At 34.6% G+C, this 18,070-nt stretch overlaps 2 protein-coding genes and 1 pseudogene across 2 annotated transcripts; all 3 read left to right on the forward strand.

Annotated features, from left to right (window-relative positions):
* Nucleotides 1–5,154: 5,154 nt before the first annotated feature.
* On the forward strand, nt 5,155–15,393 carry LOC110644827 (protein transport protein SEC23 E). The gene is made up of 12 exons (XM_021797788.2): nt 5,155–6,233; nt 6,349–6,522; nt 7,637–7,798; nt 8,516–8,658; nt 9,515–9,590; nt 9,665–9,837; nt 9,958–10,039; nt 11,683–11,760; nt 12,324–12,485; nt 12,603–12,866; nt 14,320–14,424; nt 14,861–15,393. Exons 1-12 carry the CDS (start codon nt 5,466–5,468, stop codon nt 15,005–15,007), a joined length of 2,334 nt encoding a protein of 777 aa, XP_021653480.2. The 5' UTR covers nt 5,155–5,465; the 3' UTR covers nt 15,008–15,393.
* Nucleotides 15,394–15,976: 583 nt separating this feature from the next.
* LOC110644828 (uncharacterized) lies at nt 15,977–17,130 on the forward strand. Its single transcript, XM_021797789.2, has one exon. It carries the CDS (start codon nt 15,977–15,979, stop codon nt 16,400–16,402), a length of 426 nt encoding a protein of 141 aa, XP_021653481.2. The 3' UTR covers nt 16,403–17,130.
* On the forward strand, nt 16,494–17,130 carry LOC131173384 (G2/mitotic-specific cyclin-2-like; annotated as a pseudogene).
* Nucleotides 17,131–18,070: the final 940 nt, after the last annotated feature.

An 18,070-nucleotide genomic window follows, 5' to 3' on the forward strand; every position in this document is an offset into this window, starting at 1 on the left:
ACACTAGAATGGTAATCTTAAAACAAAATGATTTATTTTGAAACAATTCTGGAATTAAGATTTCACACTTGAATCTTACTAGGGATGTTACCTCGTTTTATTTACTGGACTGAGGATTATTTGCCTTGATGGAAATTAGCCCTAAGTTATCCTAAATCCTCTCTCAAGGCATCTAGGGTGTATTTTAATTAACTCAAATCCTACTTTCGTGATGATCAAATTAATTAAAATCCTTTAAGACTTTTGATCAATTTTAGGTTCTACGAAGGTATCAGCCTATGTCTAGGTTAGAATTCCTAGGTTCAAGATCTTGATATTCTGATGTTAATTTTCACCTTTCAGTCATTCAATTAACATCTACAATCATGGCTAAGTGGGTATCGGCACATAGCATGCATTAAGATCACAAGAAATTAAATCAAGAAATGAATCTCAAATCCAATAAATAAAACTTAGTGTTCATCCATAATAATAATTACAAGCGCTACTCTCCCAAATCCAGAATAAGAAAACTACTCACTCATGGTGAGTTCAGCAAACATCATGTTAAAAGGTAAAGACAGTAAAAAGAAAATCATGTAAAAGAAATAAAACAATAAAAATCTGTCTAGGGAGATGAAAAGAAGGAACCGAAGAGAGTTGCAGCTTTGATCTTGTGGAGCTTCAGTTGGAAAACCTCTTTTGGTCCTGATGTAGAGCCCGACAGCAGCAGCCTTCAACAGCATTCCCGACGACGACCCTCTTTCTGATGTTTTCTTTCCTATTTATATTGGTTGCTCTAGGGTTAGGTCATTTGTGAGTCCAAAAGGCTTTAGGAGTCTCGTTTGAATCAGGAAACAAGAGCAAAAATTCGAGTTAAAAACTGGCTACTGCATAGTACACGGCCCGTGTGTCACTACACGGTCCCGACATGTAGGGCCTTGTAACTTGCTGGAGTAGAACTGCAAAATCTTGCATTGGCATAGAGAGTTACACGGGTCTGTGCCAAACTACACGGCCTTGATTACACGGGTCGTGTACTATTGTTCCCATAAGGTTCTTCAAGCTTGTGCCCCGCAGAGACTTACACGGGTCCCTGTAGATTACACGGGCCTACTTACACGACTCGTGTACTTGTGTTTCTCATCGATTCTCTTGGCTTTCTTCTGGTAGAGAGTTATACGGGTCTGGGGCTTGGTTTACACGACCTGTGTACTTTGTATCAGCAACAATTCTCTGTCTCTTGACTCTTCCAAGCTTTCCTTTGCGCTCCTATACATCTGGGGCTTCACCAAAATACCTGAAATGATGCAGAAAATATGGAATTAAGGGCTTTACAATAGGAATTACAAAAACTAATGAAATCAACTATTATGCATGAAAATACTTGCCTAAATGCTATGAAATAGAATGCAATTGTGTTTAAAAATATCTCTACAATTCAAGTGTATCAGGTAACGGATCCCATCTTAACTAACACTTATCTCCATATATAACTAGTCAGAGCCAACACATGCTCATAAACCCATACATAGTACAAGTATGAAAGCAGTATCAAACTCAAACCACCTATATACAAGATAATTGTGTTATTTCAGGTAAAGGGATTATATGCACTATTATGATCTAGATGACTTTGTATTGACAAGAGTAAACTTCATGTACAAGTCATCTTATGTCACTAGTTCGGCCTACTTATCATATAAGTGCCCACCATTTTTGTTATATGACATGAGACTCACCATTCCAACCTATTAGTATCCTATACTAATCCATGGACACAAACATAAATGACAATCAATTTGGATAAATCATGCCCAATGCAGTATCCTTGACTGTGAACTAAAATTATAATATATTGTACTAGAATGTTCTGTCACTCACATTCTTAACAATTTAAGAATAGAACATCTACTAAGATATTAGAGGACTTTTCAATGAAATTCAAACCATTCGAATATAAATGAAAAGAATGTTTGCCATTAAATGAGAATGAATGTTTACAACACATAACACTAAGGCATTGTTTTAGGGCATACTACTAACACAAAAAGAGATAAAGATGTTTCTTTGATCAACGATTTAATGTGAGTCATGAAAATGACTTTATAAACCTTAATGTTCCTGTCATAAATAAAAACTCTAAATACACTCATAGAACCAGGTTTGTTGAAGTTAAAGAGACAATGAGGAATATGAAAATGGGGACAGCTTACGACCTAGATAATATCTTAATAGAAGTATGGAAGTGCATTAAGGAGGTTGGAGTAGCTTGCTTAAAAAGCTATTCAATGGCATAATGAAATCTAAAAAGATGCCAAATGAGTGGGGGAAGAACACTTTGTTTATTATCTTAAGAATAAAGGAGGTATCCAAAGTTGAATAAACTAACGGGAATTTAAATTGATGAATCACATAATGAAGCTATGGGAAATAATGATTAAATGTCTTAAGCCATTATTTGGGAGGAATTTTTTTTTAAGTAATGGAAGGCTTTTCAAGGTTTGAAAATTTTGAATGTGCTTTTGGGAGAGTAAAAGGTTTTACAGAGTAAGATTTTTGGAGGCTTTTAAAAATCTAAAAAAAGCTCTATTTTCCATCCCACCAATTTGGTGGGTTAATACGGTTTTCTCTTTAAAACCTCTAAATACCTTAAAAAACTTTACCTCCCAAACATTAAAAAATTATGAAAGTTTAAAAACCATGAAAAATCTTACTTTGAAAAACCTTATGCTATTTTACCTCCTCCCAAACAAAGTGTAAGGAAACTACTATAGTATTAGAGAATCGGTTTGGCTTTATGCCTTGAGATTCATAATAGAACCTATCTCTCTGCTAAGAAAAATAATGGAAATTTATAGGGAGAGGAAAAGGGATCTCCTCATTATATTCATGATCTAGAAAAAGACATATGATAAAGTACTAAGGAAAGTTCTTTGGTGGTGCTAAAGAAGAAATGAGTTAATGTTAAATATATAAATATCATTAAGAAAATGTATGAGAGGCAATTACAAGTTGGGAATAGTATGAGGGGATATAAATGAGTTTCTCATAATATTGGATTTATATTAGCGATTAACTTTAAGTCTATACATGTTTGCCTTAGTTATTAGTAAGTAACTAGTCATATTCAAGATGATGTCCCATGGTATATATTATTCGCAGATGATATTGCCTTAGTAGACGAAACTAGTGAAGGAGTTAACTAAGAGTTATGGACAAGGACTCTTGAAAGTAAAGGTTTTAGGTTCAGTAGATGTAACATGAAATATATGCATTGCGAGTTTAGCTCTCGTAGAAGGAAAGGAGGGGAGGTTCTATTGGATATAGAATTTTTGGTGCCAAAATGTAATCAATTCAAGTATTTAGATTCTATCATCCAAAATAATAGAGTAATATATGAGAATGTAACTTATAGGGTTAAAACAAGATGGATGAAATAAAGGATTGATGGATGTGCTGTGCAACAATAAGATTCTTGATAAGAAAGTTGAGTTTTATAAAAATATTATTAGGCTAGCTATGTTGTATATAAGTAAATCTTAAGCATCTAAGTTACAATATATCTATAAGATGAGTGTTGCAGAAATGTGGATATTAAGATAAATATATGAATTACAATAATAGATAAAATTAGGAATGACCTCATTCGTTAGATAGTGCATGTAATGTATATTAGGTATGAGATAGGGTCAATTAAGATATTTTGGTTATGTCCAATGTAGAGTATTGAATGTCTTTGTACTAAAGTATGATAAGTTAATGGTGAAAGAAGTGAGAAGAGAAATGAGGATGCCTAAAATGACCTGAAGAGTCAAAAGATTTATTATTTTTAGATATCAATGTAGAATTAGTTTCAAATAAAGTTGAATAAGAAAAAAAAAAAAGATTATATAATCAACTCCAACTTTTTCCAGATTAAAGCTTTATTATTATTATTATTATTATTATTATTATTATTATTATTATTATTATGAAAGGGATTTAAATGACACAAAATAGGCTTGTATAAAAAAAAAACCAAAATGGATCTTAATTTTTGCATTCATTTTTTTAAAATTTTGAGCTTAATTTTTTGAAATTTTTAAAATTTTGAAAATTATAATATTTTTATAATTTTAAAATTATCATTATCTTATAATTTTAATGAATTTCACAAAAACTTTTTCACCTTTTACTAATCAATTGAATCAAAATAAAACTAAAATATTTAATTGAATCAAATTTTCTTTTAAGGACTTGATGATTGGTGATACAGGTGGTATTTTGAATGATCAGTACGTGGTGTAGCGTTAGAAGATATGTAGTCAAGTATGCTAATATGTATAGAGTATATGAATGGTTATGGACTACTCGACCAATCCTCAAGCTGATTTGAGAGATCTCTTAGTCCTTCTGCAAGATAGCAAAAGGTTAGAGGGCCAATGTGGTAAAACATGGCACTTCGATGCTAAAGTTAGTTACCAAATAAAGCGAGAAAGTAAAGAGAATGTAAGAATTAGAAATGAATGGGTTAAAATTAAAATATTTTACCTTGAGGAAGCATCACCTTATATATTGCCAATAAACTCAATAGGAGAGTGTCAAGTGTTGTTAGAAAGTGCTCGCTTGACTGTAATATCCAACTTTAACGACATGTTGTGAATGGCTTATCCCTAGTTGCAGGTGTCCTGTTATTTTTGCTTCGACTATTGTTATGTTAGAAATAGGAGTAACATTCACATTTGCAATACATGGATATCGGCTTACTAATGTGTTTGTCTTATCTGGATTTAATGACTCTCTGTTTGCTAAAAGGAAAGAGGCATTTCTCTTCTTCCAAGCGATACTTCGAGGGATAGAGCAATGATGCCGTTCGATAGCTTATTAATAAGGTTTGAGATTGATCATCTAATCAGTTCGGATCGTACGACATATACCAAATGTTAAAGAATATAACTTCCTCCTAATATACGAATGTCTTGATTTATGAGTATTCATATATCACTAATTTAATAATCGAATATTTTTAAGTGTATCAGGACTCAATTGAGCTTCCACTAAAACTTGATCCTGTGCCATAGAATTGATAGAAATGACGGAATTAATAAAATTTATTCCAATATAAAATTAGAAAAAAATTTGTTTATAAATAAGAAAAAGAGTATTATTAGCCTATTATTTTTTTCTATATTATTTTTCGGAAATAAGATTTGCAGACACACACACAAAATTCTTCCGTCCCAACAATTCAGCACCAGTTTTTAACGCCCAAGTCGGACGTTTTCTCCCTTTGAAACTCTCTTCATACCCAACATCTCCTCTCCTCATCATCCTCTCTCTCTATCTTTTGCGGTGACCCCTCTCTTCCCCTTTTCTTCAGGGGTCGCCACTCCCTCCAATTTGCCAATTTTCTTCAATTTTTCAATTTCTCCTTCGCCGAAATCCACACGCAGGAACTTTTTTTTTTTTTTTTTTATTTTTTTCGTTTCTTCGAATAATCAGCCATGTCGGAGATGGCCAACACAGATCCGGAAGGGATTGACGGAGTTCGAATGACATGGAATGTCTGGCCACGCACCAAAGTTGAAGCCAGCAAGTGCGTGATCCCACTCGCCGCCTCCATTTCTGTGATCCGCCACCACCCTGATATCCCTACCCTTCCTTACACGCCTCTCCGCTGCAAGACTTGCTCCGCAATCCTCAATTCCTTCTCGCGCGTCGACTTTACTGCCAAGATCTGGATCTGCCCCTTTTGTTTCCTGCGCAATCATTTTCCTCCTCACTACTCCCTGATCTCCGAGACTAATCTCCCAGCTGAGCTATACCCTCAATACACGACTGTGCAGTACACGCTTTCTGACCCTAATGTCAATCCCAATAATCCCATGAATGCGGCCCCTGCACCGTCTGCTTCACCTGTTTTCTTATTCGTTCTCGATACGTGCATGATCGAGGAGGAGTTTGGGTTCGTGAAATTGGCGCTCAAACGCGCGATTGGGTTGTTGCCGGATAATGCGCTTGTTGGATTCGTTTCGTTTGGGACGCAGGCACGGGTTCATGAATTGGGATTTTCAGATATGTCGAAGGTTTATGTTTTTAGAGGCAGCAAGGAGATTTCGAAAGATCAGATTATGGAGCAGTTGGGAATTGGCGTTTCGGGCAGGAGAGCCCCTACTGGATATCAACAGAAAGGAATGCAAAATGGGTTTCCAAATACCGGCGTTGCACGCTTCTTATTGCCCGCATCCGAGTGCGAATATACCCTCAATTCTGTGCGTCCTTGATTCAGTTTGATTCTGATTTTGAATTTCAAATTATAATGTTATATTTTTGTTAATCGAGTGAATTGGTTTTTTTTTTTTTTTTTTTTATAAATTATTTTGTTAGCTTTTGGATGAGTTGCAAACGGATCAATGGCCGGTTGCTCCTGGAAATCGAGCTTCAAGGTGCACAGGAGTGGCCTTAAGTGTGGCGGCAGGATTGCTTGGAGCTTGTTTGCCTGGGACTGGCGCCAGGATTATAGCTTTGGTTGGTGGTCCATGCACAGAAGGACTTGGCACGGTAATGCCTCCTGGTTCTCTCTGTTTTAGTTATTTTTATTTGTTTTAGTTATTTTTATTTTAAACTTTAGATCTTCCCTTTTTTTCTATATCTGAAGTTTTCTTTTATTAGATTATGTTATTATAAATTGGTGTCCTATGTGGTTAATATAATGTATTTAATTATGTATCTGTATTAGATACAATTCTGCTCAAATGTGTGGTCGCAGCAGTATTTGTTTTTAGAGAAAATGATATATTAGATTTTATGGCGTAACATTGAGAGTGTAGCTTGCTTTTTGTTAGGAGAAAAAAGAAACATTTTTTTTTTCAAGTTTTTGTAGTTGCATTCAGGTCCTCAGGTATAAGTTTTTCTTACCCCAAGACTTGTTCTTATTTGAATATATTTTACCGAGAACTGAAGTCAATAAAATTCATGGCTTAAGAGGCTTTTCTAATTGCAAAGTCAGTGGTTCTCTCTCCTGTTGTCAGTCCCTGGTGATTCATGGCTATTAATGGAATCATATTTGTCAATTAAGAAATAAAAATTATCTGGAATTTAATTGAGATGCTAATGGAGTATGGACACTATTATGGCTGGACCTGTGTCTTACTTGCTACAAAATTCTTTTGATGAGGAAGGGTAAAAAAATCTTATAATCAGTCTAAAAATTTTTATAAATACTAGTAGGAATAATAGTATAGAAACCTACATTCTTATTGCAAAGTTCTGGAGTTTCTTGTTGCTTTACATTCTTGTTCCAGTTTGTAAGAACAACCCATTTTCTAGATTATATTTTAAAGAGGGGACCATATGTCATTGCATATTAGAGACCTTCCTTTTTGTCTTTGGTTTACTTCTGTCAACTTGTAATCCCTGTGAAGCATCTATGCATAGACGAAAATTAGAACAATATATATGGGGTGGTTGCAAACCATAGTGTTTGCCTATTGGGGGTTTGACTCCTTTTTCATGCCAACTAATGGCCAAACAAAGAATTACTTTCTCTTTGGAGGTAGGGAAATCATAACCAGAATAACGAACCAATATGTACAGCACTTGTTCTTTCAATCTGAGAATTTCTGCTGGTTTTTGTTTTTACATTGAAGATGCTGATCCTTTTGAAGTTTTGCAGATTGTATCAAAAGATTTGTCAGATCCAGTGCGTTCCCATAAAGATCTTGACAAGGATGCAGCACCATATTTTAAAAAAGCAGTTAAATTCTATGACAACCTTGCGAAGCAGCTTGTTAGCCAGGGTCATGTTTTAGACCTTTTTGCATCTGCACTTGATCAGGTGTTTGTCGCTCAGCCTTTAATTCTGTGACATCTGCAAGTCATTTATCTTATTAATATGCGATAGGCCAGCTAGTACTTTTGTGGAAGGAAAATATGTATTTTTAAGAGATTAGTTTTCACATGTGATATGTAAATATAAGATAGAACGTGTACTTATTTCCCACTTTCATGCCAATAATTTTCTTAATTAAATCTATTGCTATTCACATTAGCTCATGGCAAAAGCACTGCTTTTAGAGGGGTTATATTTATTTTTAAGAATACTGCATGTTTCTCTGGTTAAACTCTCAGAATAAATATCGCAGGGGGAATGAGAATGGTTCATTTTGTTGTTCTACTTATTTTACTTGGTGATTTTGATGGAAGGTTGCAACTTGCATCAAACTGGTTAAGCATTAAATGCTTTTGGAATCAAATTGACCTGAACTATTCTAAAAAATGATGACCATGAATTTAATCTCTTTTGATTAATGTCACTCTAATTGTCACTTTTGGCCTATTTTCTCATAAATTCTGAATCTTTTTGGCCTAATCTTATTTTCTGTTGAATATTGGAGCATCTATTGCTCTAATCATATATGGTATAACTGTTTTAAAAAATACTGATGTTTTAACTGGAAATAATTGGCTAACTGATTCTCCATTCATTTAAGGAAAAGTCCATTATCTGTTATGAATAATCGTGTTTTGACTTTTAAGAGTTGCAATGTTCTAGGTTGGGATTGCTGAAATGAAAGTTGCAGTTGAAAGGACTGGTGGTCTTGTTGTTCTATCTGAAAGTTTTGGGCATTCTGTATTTAAGGACTCTTTCAAGCATATATTTGAAGACGGAGAACAGTCTCTTGGTCTTTGTTTCAAGTGAGTTCCTTAAGAAACATTGAGTTTTTTTCTTGTCCTGCTGCTGCTACGGGTTCTTCCTCTTCTTATTTAATTACAGTACTTATTTCAATGGTTGCTTTATCATCATTTGGTTTTTTGTTACCCCTTTGTGGTTTGATAGTGGTATAGTAAGTTGTTTTTGATTTTTCCTTATTTCCTTTTCAGTGGCACCATTACACCCTTGTAGGTAAAGTTTTTGCTCTCATGAATGATTTTGCCTGAAAAGTTCTTTTAAACAATTTGTTTCATACAATCATACTGTAATAAATTATGCATGGAAAACTCTCTTATGCCTTTCTTTCCTTCATTTACCTCTATTTATGTGTATGTTCATGCATTTCTTGATGTATGCATATGTAATGTATGTTTATGTGTCTGCACACTTGATGAAAGTTGGATATCAAGTCTTGCTGGATGGAGAATTTTTTTTTTTCTTAACAAATTTTCCTTTCTACATTTATGGGCTGTGTATTTGAACTGCATGCAGAGTCTTGGCTTTCACGTTTCATGATAAAAAGTTAACCTAGGAACATCATTTTGTTGTATGTTGTCTATGCCTTTTGGAAATTATGAGCCTAAGCACGTTGTTAGAAGAAGTCTATAATCTCATGAATTAGTAGAAGCCAAGGCAAATGGCTGCACTTGTTTATGAGTTTAATTTTTAAGGATAAGAAGCAGCACTCAATTTCCTATGAATGAATTGTGAGTTTTGCGCAGAGTTTCCATTTTAGTGGTGTCTATGCTTGTTAATTCTGTACTTGCACGGGCCACATGGGGGGTGATGCAATTTATTTTATTTCCTTGCAGCTGTATAATTTGTCTTATTTCTTTGCAGTGGAATGCTTGAGATTAACTGTTCGAAGGACATTAAAGTTCAAGGGATCATTGGACCTTGCACGTCTATGGAAAAGGTTGAATGCAGACTCAATTAAAATTTTATTTGTTTGTTACTGTGTTTTGATGCTAAGTGTTAGAAGTCTTGCAGAAAGGACCTAATGTTGCTGATACAGTTGTGGGGGAGGGAAATACTACCGCTTGGAAGATGTGTGGTCTTGACAAGAGTACTTGTTTGACTGTCTTATTTGATCTTTCATCCAGTGAGAGGTCAAATACTCCAGGAACTGTAAATCCACAGTTATACATTCAGTTCCTTACAAGGTACACTGGATCATAAAGTTCATTTTTTCTCCATTTCCCTTTTTTTCTCTAACTCTTAACTCAGAACTGACTATATTTACATTATAATCAAATTCTGATGGATATATTTTTTTATTGCAGTTATCAGAACCCTGAAGGTCATACATTGCTTCGGGTCACAACAGTTACAAGAAGATGGATAGATAGTGCTGTTAGCTCAGAGGTTGGTTATGTTTCATTATCATTTTCTGGTACTGTGTGGATGAGCTCTCAGTGATTATCTATAGAAGGGTCAAACTATTATTTATAATCATGAATTATGAAGCTTGGATCTTTTATGTATGCATTTCTTTCCCTTTTTCCCTCCCAAGTCAGTTCTTTAGTTGCTGCAATGTGGAATATATTTTTCGATGGATTAATAAATTATGATATCTTAGCCGACCCCAAATTTTTGGGATAAAGGCTTAGTTGAGTTTGAGTTGAGTTTGTAATAAATTATGATATCTCATGCTTAACTCTTGGACCATTTTTGTAATAAAATGAGTTGAGTTTGAGTCTGACACTTGGACCATTTTTGTTCACAAACAGTGTTAAACAACCTTGGAGTTATATTTGGATGTTGAAAAAGGCAGATGAATGTATTCTAAATGCTCCATTTTATTTTAATAGCATGCGCCACATGGAACAGTCATTGGATTTTCAAGCTTTTTGATCCATTCATTGCATAATTGAAGTTTCTATTTATCTTTTAATTATTAGACAGGAACTTCTCTAAAGGTGGCCTAGTTGGAAGCTAAGTTCAATAACAAGGAGATCATTTACTAGATGTGGAATCTACAACTTCTAAAGCAGCATCAACATTAACAGAAAAAACTGTCTCCCATAACCTTAAAGGGTTTTAGAACACATCTAAGAGCGAAGAAGGGCTTTCACCTTTCCCTCAAAAGCCCTCCTAGTACGTTTCCCTTAAATTAACTGAAGATCAGTGAGTGATGAGGACAAAAAACTATCTATTTTTACAAGTATAGGAAAGATAGTTCCTCTATGCTTAACTTGTTCTCAGCTAAACCTTTTAATGCTTGCTAACTAGAATATTGCACAACTTAATATGTGATCTGCCAGAGCTACAACTTGTGTAGCAGCATTTTTCTGCCATATGGCTTTCCAAGTAAAATTTGCCTCAGAGTAATCCATGGTTATATGGTCAGAGATTTTTTTTTTCATTATTTTTAGATCACTTTTTATGTGAGGTAAGGTCTTCTATTTTCTTGAATTTAACCCTTTTTCATTTCTTACTTTTCTTGAGGAAGAGGGTACTAATCTATGGAAAAGTTTGAAAAGAGCATCTTCTGAAATAAGAGCATGTATGATATGCAGAGCTGCAGACAGAAATGACAGTTTTTCTGTGTTAAATGTATCACTCTATTTGTCAATGTGTCCTCATTTCTGTTTGGCAGGAGAGAAGTTAAATCATGTTATTCTATTTGTCAATGTGCTTTCATGTGTGTTTAGCAGAAGCGAAGTTAATCTATTTGTCTTCTTTTGGTTTGTGTTAAGTTGGGACTTCAGTTGTGGATACCCTTACAGGTATCCATATTATACTGCTGTTCATTTTTTCTGTTAATCCTTCAACGTATTGGCTTTTTGGGATGCTTAGATAACTTAGTGCATGAATAATGCATGATAGTCAAATGCATGAATCTTCAGATTTATGATATCTGATCTGTCTTAGGTCATATTTGCTTCTCTGCTTTCTACAATCCACTATTTGGATTATTACTCTTGCATAATTTGTATGGTTTACTTAGGATTTGTAAAAATACAAGTGAGGAGTTAATGCTGAGTTAGGAGAACAATATCTTGCAGGAGTTAGTACAAGGTTTTGACCAAGAGACTGCTGCTGTGGTAATGGCAAGAATAACATCCCTGAAAATGGAGACAGAGGTACTTATCAAATGTCTATTTTTGGCTACTTATTTTACATGTTCTTTAAAAGATATGCACCTCACCATTTTGTGTCATCTCTTGGTCTTAATGAAAGTCTTCTTTGGAACTGGTGACAGTACTGTTTTGATTTTAGGTGTGCATGGCTGCATTTTCATGTTTGCATATAGAGGACAAGGAAATTTATTTTACTTTTGGAATTTTTCCCCCCAAAAAGATAGGTAGATTATTATGGTTCAATCTGCTCTGTTTCTAGAGATGCTTCCCTTGTAATGTAACATGTTCATATGAGATTGTAGTTTTGTATCCAGGTTGCTTAGTGTTGACTGTGCCGTTTTTCATAGGAAAGAACGACATTTCTATCCTCATTGTCATGATTCTTGTGCTGTGCAATTAGTGATTTAATTTTTGTTTATACGCTTGTGAATATTTTAGCATCAGTTAGTTCATAATCTTACAATCTCTCTCTCTCTCCCTCTCTCTCTCTCTCTCTCTCTCTCTCTCCAACCCCCCACCAAAAAAAAAAAAAAATTCAATCCGTCTATGTTGAGCTTTTCTGACAGGAAGGATTTGATGCCACTCGGTGGTTAGACCGGAACCTGATTCGGCTCTGTTCCAAATTTGGTGACTATCGGAAGGATGATCCATCATCTTTTGCATTGAACCCTTGTTTTTCCTTGTTCCCTCAGTTTATGTTTAATCTCCGACGGTCTCAGTTTGTACAGGTAGATGCTGTGCTACTCTTTCATCTCGCTTATACCCCTTGTTCCGTTTCATGCTTAACTGAACTATCTACAATTGTGTGCTTAGTTTGATTTATTATTTTTTTTTGGGTATGACAGGTCTTTAACAACAGTCCAGATGAGACAGCTTATTTCCGCATGTTGTTAAACCGAGAAAACATCGCCAATGCTGCTGTCATGATTCAGCCATCACTAATATCATATTCATTTAACTCACTGCCTCAACCTGCATTGTTGGATGTGGCTTCTATTGCAGCTGACCGAATTCTCTTACTGGATTCATATTTTAGTTTGGTCGTCTTCCATGGGATGACAATAGCACAGTGGCGTAACATGGGTTACCAGAATCAACCAGAACACCAGGTATTCACTTGTATTATAGTTTTAATATTATTTAACCTTTATAAATTAAAAAAAATAAACAAAAAAAAAAAAATTGAATTATTTTTATTGGACTCTCTCTCTCTCTCTCTCTCTCTCTCCCCCCACAACCTCTCCCCCCCCCCTCTCCCCCCAACCCTTCTCCTTCATTCCCCTATCCTTTTTCTTTAAATATGCTTATGTGAGAATTTTATCAATAAATTATGTGGTGTTAGAAATTTAGGAGTTATGACAATTGACATGTGCCCCTCTAAATGTGGCTGTAACTGAGACCAAATTGAAAGCTTGTGTATATAATTGACAAAATTAAAATGATCAGTGATAATTGCAAATTTGAGCCAAGTTTTGGAATTTTTAGGATTTTACTGTTATTTAAAGATGAGATCCTCTTTCAGCCTCTCAACCCAGCAGCTGAAAAGTAATAAAATGAATTTTTAATTGAGTTAGCTTAATATTTTGATATGGATAATTCCACCTACAACGTTGGTATGACAGTAAGGTTGCTTTTTTTTTTTTTGGAAACAACCATTGTGCAAAAAATAGGTCAATTGAAGGCTGCATAGAGTTTATGGTTCTTTCTCATTGAGGATGTCCTGGCCTTTATATTTAATGAGAACATAAAAAACTTGTATTCTTTTTGTCATTTGTATGTTTTGGTTGGATGTCAGTTACTTGGATGTGTAGTAAGTGCTTTTGTATTCACTGAACATCTAGAATGGCCCTCTAGTTAAAATTACTTCCCATAATTGGCATAATGGCCATTCACTAACATCTAACGTAAGGGTCAGTTGTTTAAGTTTTGCCTGTGTCATTTGTATGTTTTTGTTGGATGTCAGTTACTTGGATGTATAGCAGGTGTTTTTGTATTCACTGAACATCTAGAATGGCCCTCTGCTTAGAATTACTTCCCATTATTGGCAAAATGGCCATTCACTAACATCTAACGTAGATGAGGGTCAGCTGTTTAGGTTTTGCCTGTGGTTGAGAACTCCTCATGGGTTTTTACTGTATAATTGTATCAACTCTTCAATCTTCTGAATTTGATTTTCTGATTTCCCAAAACAGCTTGTATCTGAATATGTAAACTTTGGCACCACCAAGCAGTGTCCTTTGGTCCATTCCTCATGTGCTTGGGCCCTGTTCCTTGAGCCGAATAAACCTTTTGTGGAAAAAAAATATATCTTATTATTATCTTTGACTCATAATTGTTGAGTCAGTCATCAAAATCCAGTGAGTAGTTTCCATCAATGATCATCTAGAAAGTTGTTATTTCTCATATGATTTTTTTTTTACATTGACTTTTTTTTTATGGAATTATTGGTTTCTAGTTTTAGTTATTTTTGGTTCTAGCTAGTAGCCTTTATCTGATGGGATGTTTCATGGATTTTTTTTTTCTCAACAGATTGCTAATTTCATTAATTTGTTTTCCTGACAGGCATTTGCACAGCTATTGCAAGCTCCTCAAGATGATGCCCAAATGATCATCAGGGACCGTTTCCCAATTCCTAGAATGGTGGTCTGTGATCAGCATGGATCTCAGGTAAGTTTATTTTTATTTTTGTGCTTAAGGTTTCTGCAGTAGTACTCCTGTTCCCTCTGTATTTTTGCTTCAAAAGTAAAAAATTATGAAAAAAAAATGTTAAATACCTATACTTGTAGTTATATTAACTAACTTAATAAGAGCAAGGATTAATTATGATGAAGAAAAAACATAAAGAGGGGGGGGGGGGGGGGTGGTGTTTAATTTCACAAGTCGGTGCTTGATTGGCATTTTTGTCTCATTACAACAGAACAAATGGATGTTTGATTAGCCTCTTCAAAAAGCCATTCTGAATTTTGGTGATTAAAATTGCTTGATTTTCTAAGATTGTAATGGTTAAAATTTTGTGGTTTGTGGCGCTAGCGCGTTGGAAATTGGTATTCTTATATGAAACTCACTTTGATTTTATTTCATTATTTATGTCCTGGCTGAGTAGGCAAGATTCTTGTTGGCAAAGTTGAATCCATCAGCTACTTACAATAATGCCCATGATATGGCTGCTGGATCAGATGTGATATTCACAGATGATGTGAGCCTTCAAGTCTTCTTTGAACATCTTCAGAGGCTAGCCGTGCAGTCTTGACAGTAAAACTTATCTTGTAGGTTTTCTAGTGCGGGGGCTTTAGTTTCCCCTGAGGTGCGAGTTTTGTATACTCTCTTTTTATCATTCAGGCAATTTGCTTTCGTCTGTATCTTCTTGAAGAAGTAAAGTCCCTGCGTGCATTATTTGAAAAATAAGGAGAGCATATATCATTGTTTGGTGGGGACTGGGGAGAAATTTGCTCCCTTGAAACAATAAGTCAGTGGAAAGTAGTGTTTGTTAATACAGAGAAGGGTATGTTAGGAATGCGAGTTATAGAGGGATCCCTGCTTCAATGGCGGGGAGATGATTTTTGGTAAAGATCATATGTGTTTTCATCATGTATCAGATTTTTTAAATTAATACTGAGAATGGCTTCTTTTTGCTTAGGTTAGGCTTATAAGTTGAAGAACACCAAACTCCATTTGAACTATTTTATATTTTAGTTTGTAACGCTTTATACACAAACAAGACAAAGACTGTCCTGTTCATCTCTTTTCGCAGCAATATATTGCAGTGTTTTTAGCAACGCTACTGTTGCCAAATATGTCATTAAACAACTTTTTGAGATTTGCATATTGCACACTTGAATTAATTTCTTAACCTTTTGAATACCTGAGTTTAAAAAAATCATTACAATTAAATATAAAATTGCATAGGTCGATAGCATAGAGCATGTTGTCACGCGATGAAGAGTGAGTGAATGCCCTTTTTTCCAGACTCTGCTTATTCTCTAGTAAATACGAGTCCCTTCCATTCCATGGAAGCTCAGAAAGCGAGCAAGAAACAGAAAATGAAAGAAGGATTTTGTAAGGGGTGATAAAAGGGGATTTTGTGTATTGAGAGAACCAGAGGGAGATGAGTGACAAACCGTAGACAGGAGGAGGGACACACTAGTCTTCTCCTGAAGCTTTTGTCGTTACCGTTGGAAGAGTATTTGGCAAAAATCAAGAAGAATCAAAAGGACCTAAAATGGTATCAAAAGCTGATGTTCCTCATCAACAGCTAAAAGAAGAAGTGAAGCCGAAGAACGTTGTAGTAGACGGAAGAAATAAAAGAGCACTTAAAGACATTGGTAATTTGGAGAGTGATCGTGCTTTACAACTGAAGAAACCAGTCACAGATATTAGTAATGTGGTTGGAGCTGGGAGAGGTCCTATGGCAACAAGGGCAACTACAAAAAAGCTAGTTGAGAAGAAGCATGCACCTGAGACGGTGATTGTGATAAGCTCTAATGATGAAAGTGAGAAGAGTAAAACTGTTGGCAGAAGAGTATCAAATGGAAGGGTCTTCGAGGAAGGAGTCATAACCCTCACTAATCCTGACTGCTCGGAGCAAGGCTGCATGTGGACTTGTCAAAAGGCCAGAGGAATCACTGGTGAACATAGATGTAACTGATGTTGAAAATGAGTTGGTTGTTATTGAATAAGTTCATGGTATCTACAAGTTCTACAAGCTCACATAAGCTGATGGTAGGGTGCATGACTATATGCACTTGCAGTTATATATAAATGCGAAGATGAGATCAATTCTTGTAGATTGGTTGGTTGAAGTTCATCACAAATTTGAACTATGCCATAAACTCTTTACCTTACCATAAATATAATCGATTGATTCCTTGCGGTAAAGGTTGTACCAAGGAGGGAGCTTCAATACGTTGGCATCAGCTTTACGATCATTGCAGGCAAGTATGAAGAAATATGGGCACCAGAGATTGGTGACTTTATTTGCATATCAAATAATGCCTACACCAGAGAACAGGTCTTTGGCAGTGGGAAAAAACCATCTTGGGAAAGTTGGAATGGTATTTAACTGTTCCCACACCATATGTCTTCCTTGTTAGATACATCGAAGTCTCAGTTCTATCTTATAAGGAGATGGAGAATATGGTGTTTCCTTGACTGTAATTGGTCGAATGCAATAACTAGTGGTCATCATGTACTGCCTCTTGTTCTTGCTGCAGCGGCTGTGTATGCTGCACGTTGTACCCTTGATACCCTTGATAAGAACCCATTTTAGACAGAAACTCTAAAACGTCACACAAGTTACAATGAAGATACGTTAATGGATCCTGAAGAACTCAAGAAAGCATTTTATTAAAGAATCTATAAACTAAAGTTCTAAAAGTTAAGAATTACTATCAAGTAAATATGAGAAGATTTGCTCCTTTGTTTCGCAGCTTGAACAGAGGTAGTGTACAGAACGTTATTATTATTATTATTATTATTTTCAAAAACGTTGTGGTTTAGGGTTAGTACCTATAAGGTTTGGACATGTGATAATAAAATTACACGTTGCGCATGTATCTCACATTCTCATGTCTGTGTAATTTTGTTTTGAAGTTCATGATTTTAAAGTTCAGATGAACGATAGGTCTCGAAATAAGTTCAAGTTTGCAATAGGTAAAAACGCAATAATACAGTGGTGTGATAATGTATTTGGCTGCTTTGCTTCCTTGTCATTTGGGACCTTCCACAATAAAAGAACTGCTGCAGTCCTTCACCTATTTATATTAGTGGTAACCTTATTATTTTATTTAGGGCCGGGTAATTGCCATTTATTCTAACTTTGGGTAAAATATATAAATTAGTCCTTATATTTTTATAATAAAACAATCTAGTATTTGATTTTTCAAAACATAAACATGATAGTTTTTATCGTTATTTTACTTTTAACTTGCCGTTAATAAGATATTACCGACTAAAATAAAACAATTAAGTTCTTAACATTTTGATCAAACTAATAATTTAGTTCTATAATTTAAAATCAAACAAGTTAATTCTTTATTTTTAAAATTATGTATTATATTTAAATTTAAAATAATACATTTTTTTCTATTAACATGTGTAACCATATTAACAATTTATAGACCTATTAAAAACATATTTAAAATTATGATGGTTAAAATAATTTTTTATAATTTTTAAGTAATTTATAGTTAAATTTTACAAATAAAATACTATATTAACCAAATTAATAAATATCATAATATATTAATATTTATTTACTCATTGCACAATATTAACCAAACACAATAATTTTCATAATATAAATAAACCATTATCA

This window comes from Hevea brasiliensis, chromosome 2, assembly GCF_030052815.1.
Source record: "Hevea brasiliensis isolate MT/VB/25A 57/8 chromosome 2, ASM3005281v1, whole genome shotgun sequence".
NCBI classification, from domain to species: Eukaryota; Viridiplantae; Streptophyta; class Magnoliopsida; order Malpighiales; family Euphorbiaceae; genus Hevea; species Hevea brasiliensis.

What these genes read in the sequence shown, in the direction of transcription:
- LOC110644827 (XM_021797788.2), top strand. Translation starts at nt 5,466, where the DNA reads ATGTCGGAGATGGCCAACACAGATCCGGAAGGGATTGACGGAGTTCGA. An exon ending in TCTCTTGGTCTTTGTTTCAA is followed by an intron (nt 8,659 to 9,514) that starts GTGAGTTCCTTA and finishes ATTTCTTTGCAG; the next exon opens with TGGAATGCTTGAGATTAACT. An exon ending in CTTGCACGTCTATGGAAAAG is followed by an intron (nt 9,591 to 9,664) that starts GTTGAATGCAGA and finishes GAAGTCTTGCAG; the next exon opens with AAAGGACCTAATGTTGCTGA.
- LOC110644828 (XM_021797789.2), top strand. Translation starts at nt 15,977, where the DNA reads ATGGTATCAAAAGCTGATGTTCCTCATCAACAGCTAAAAGAAGAAGTG.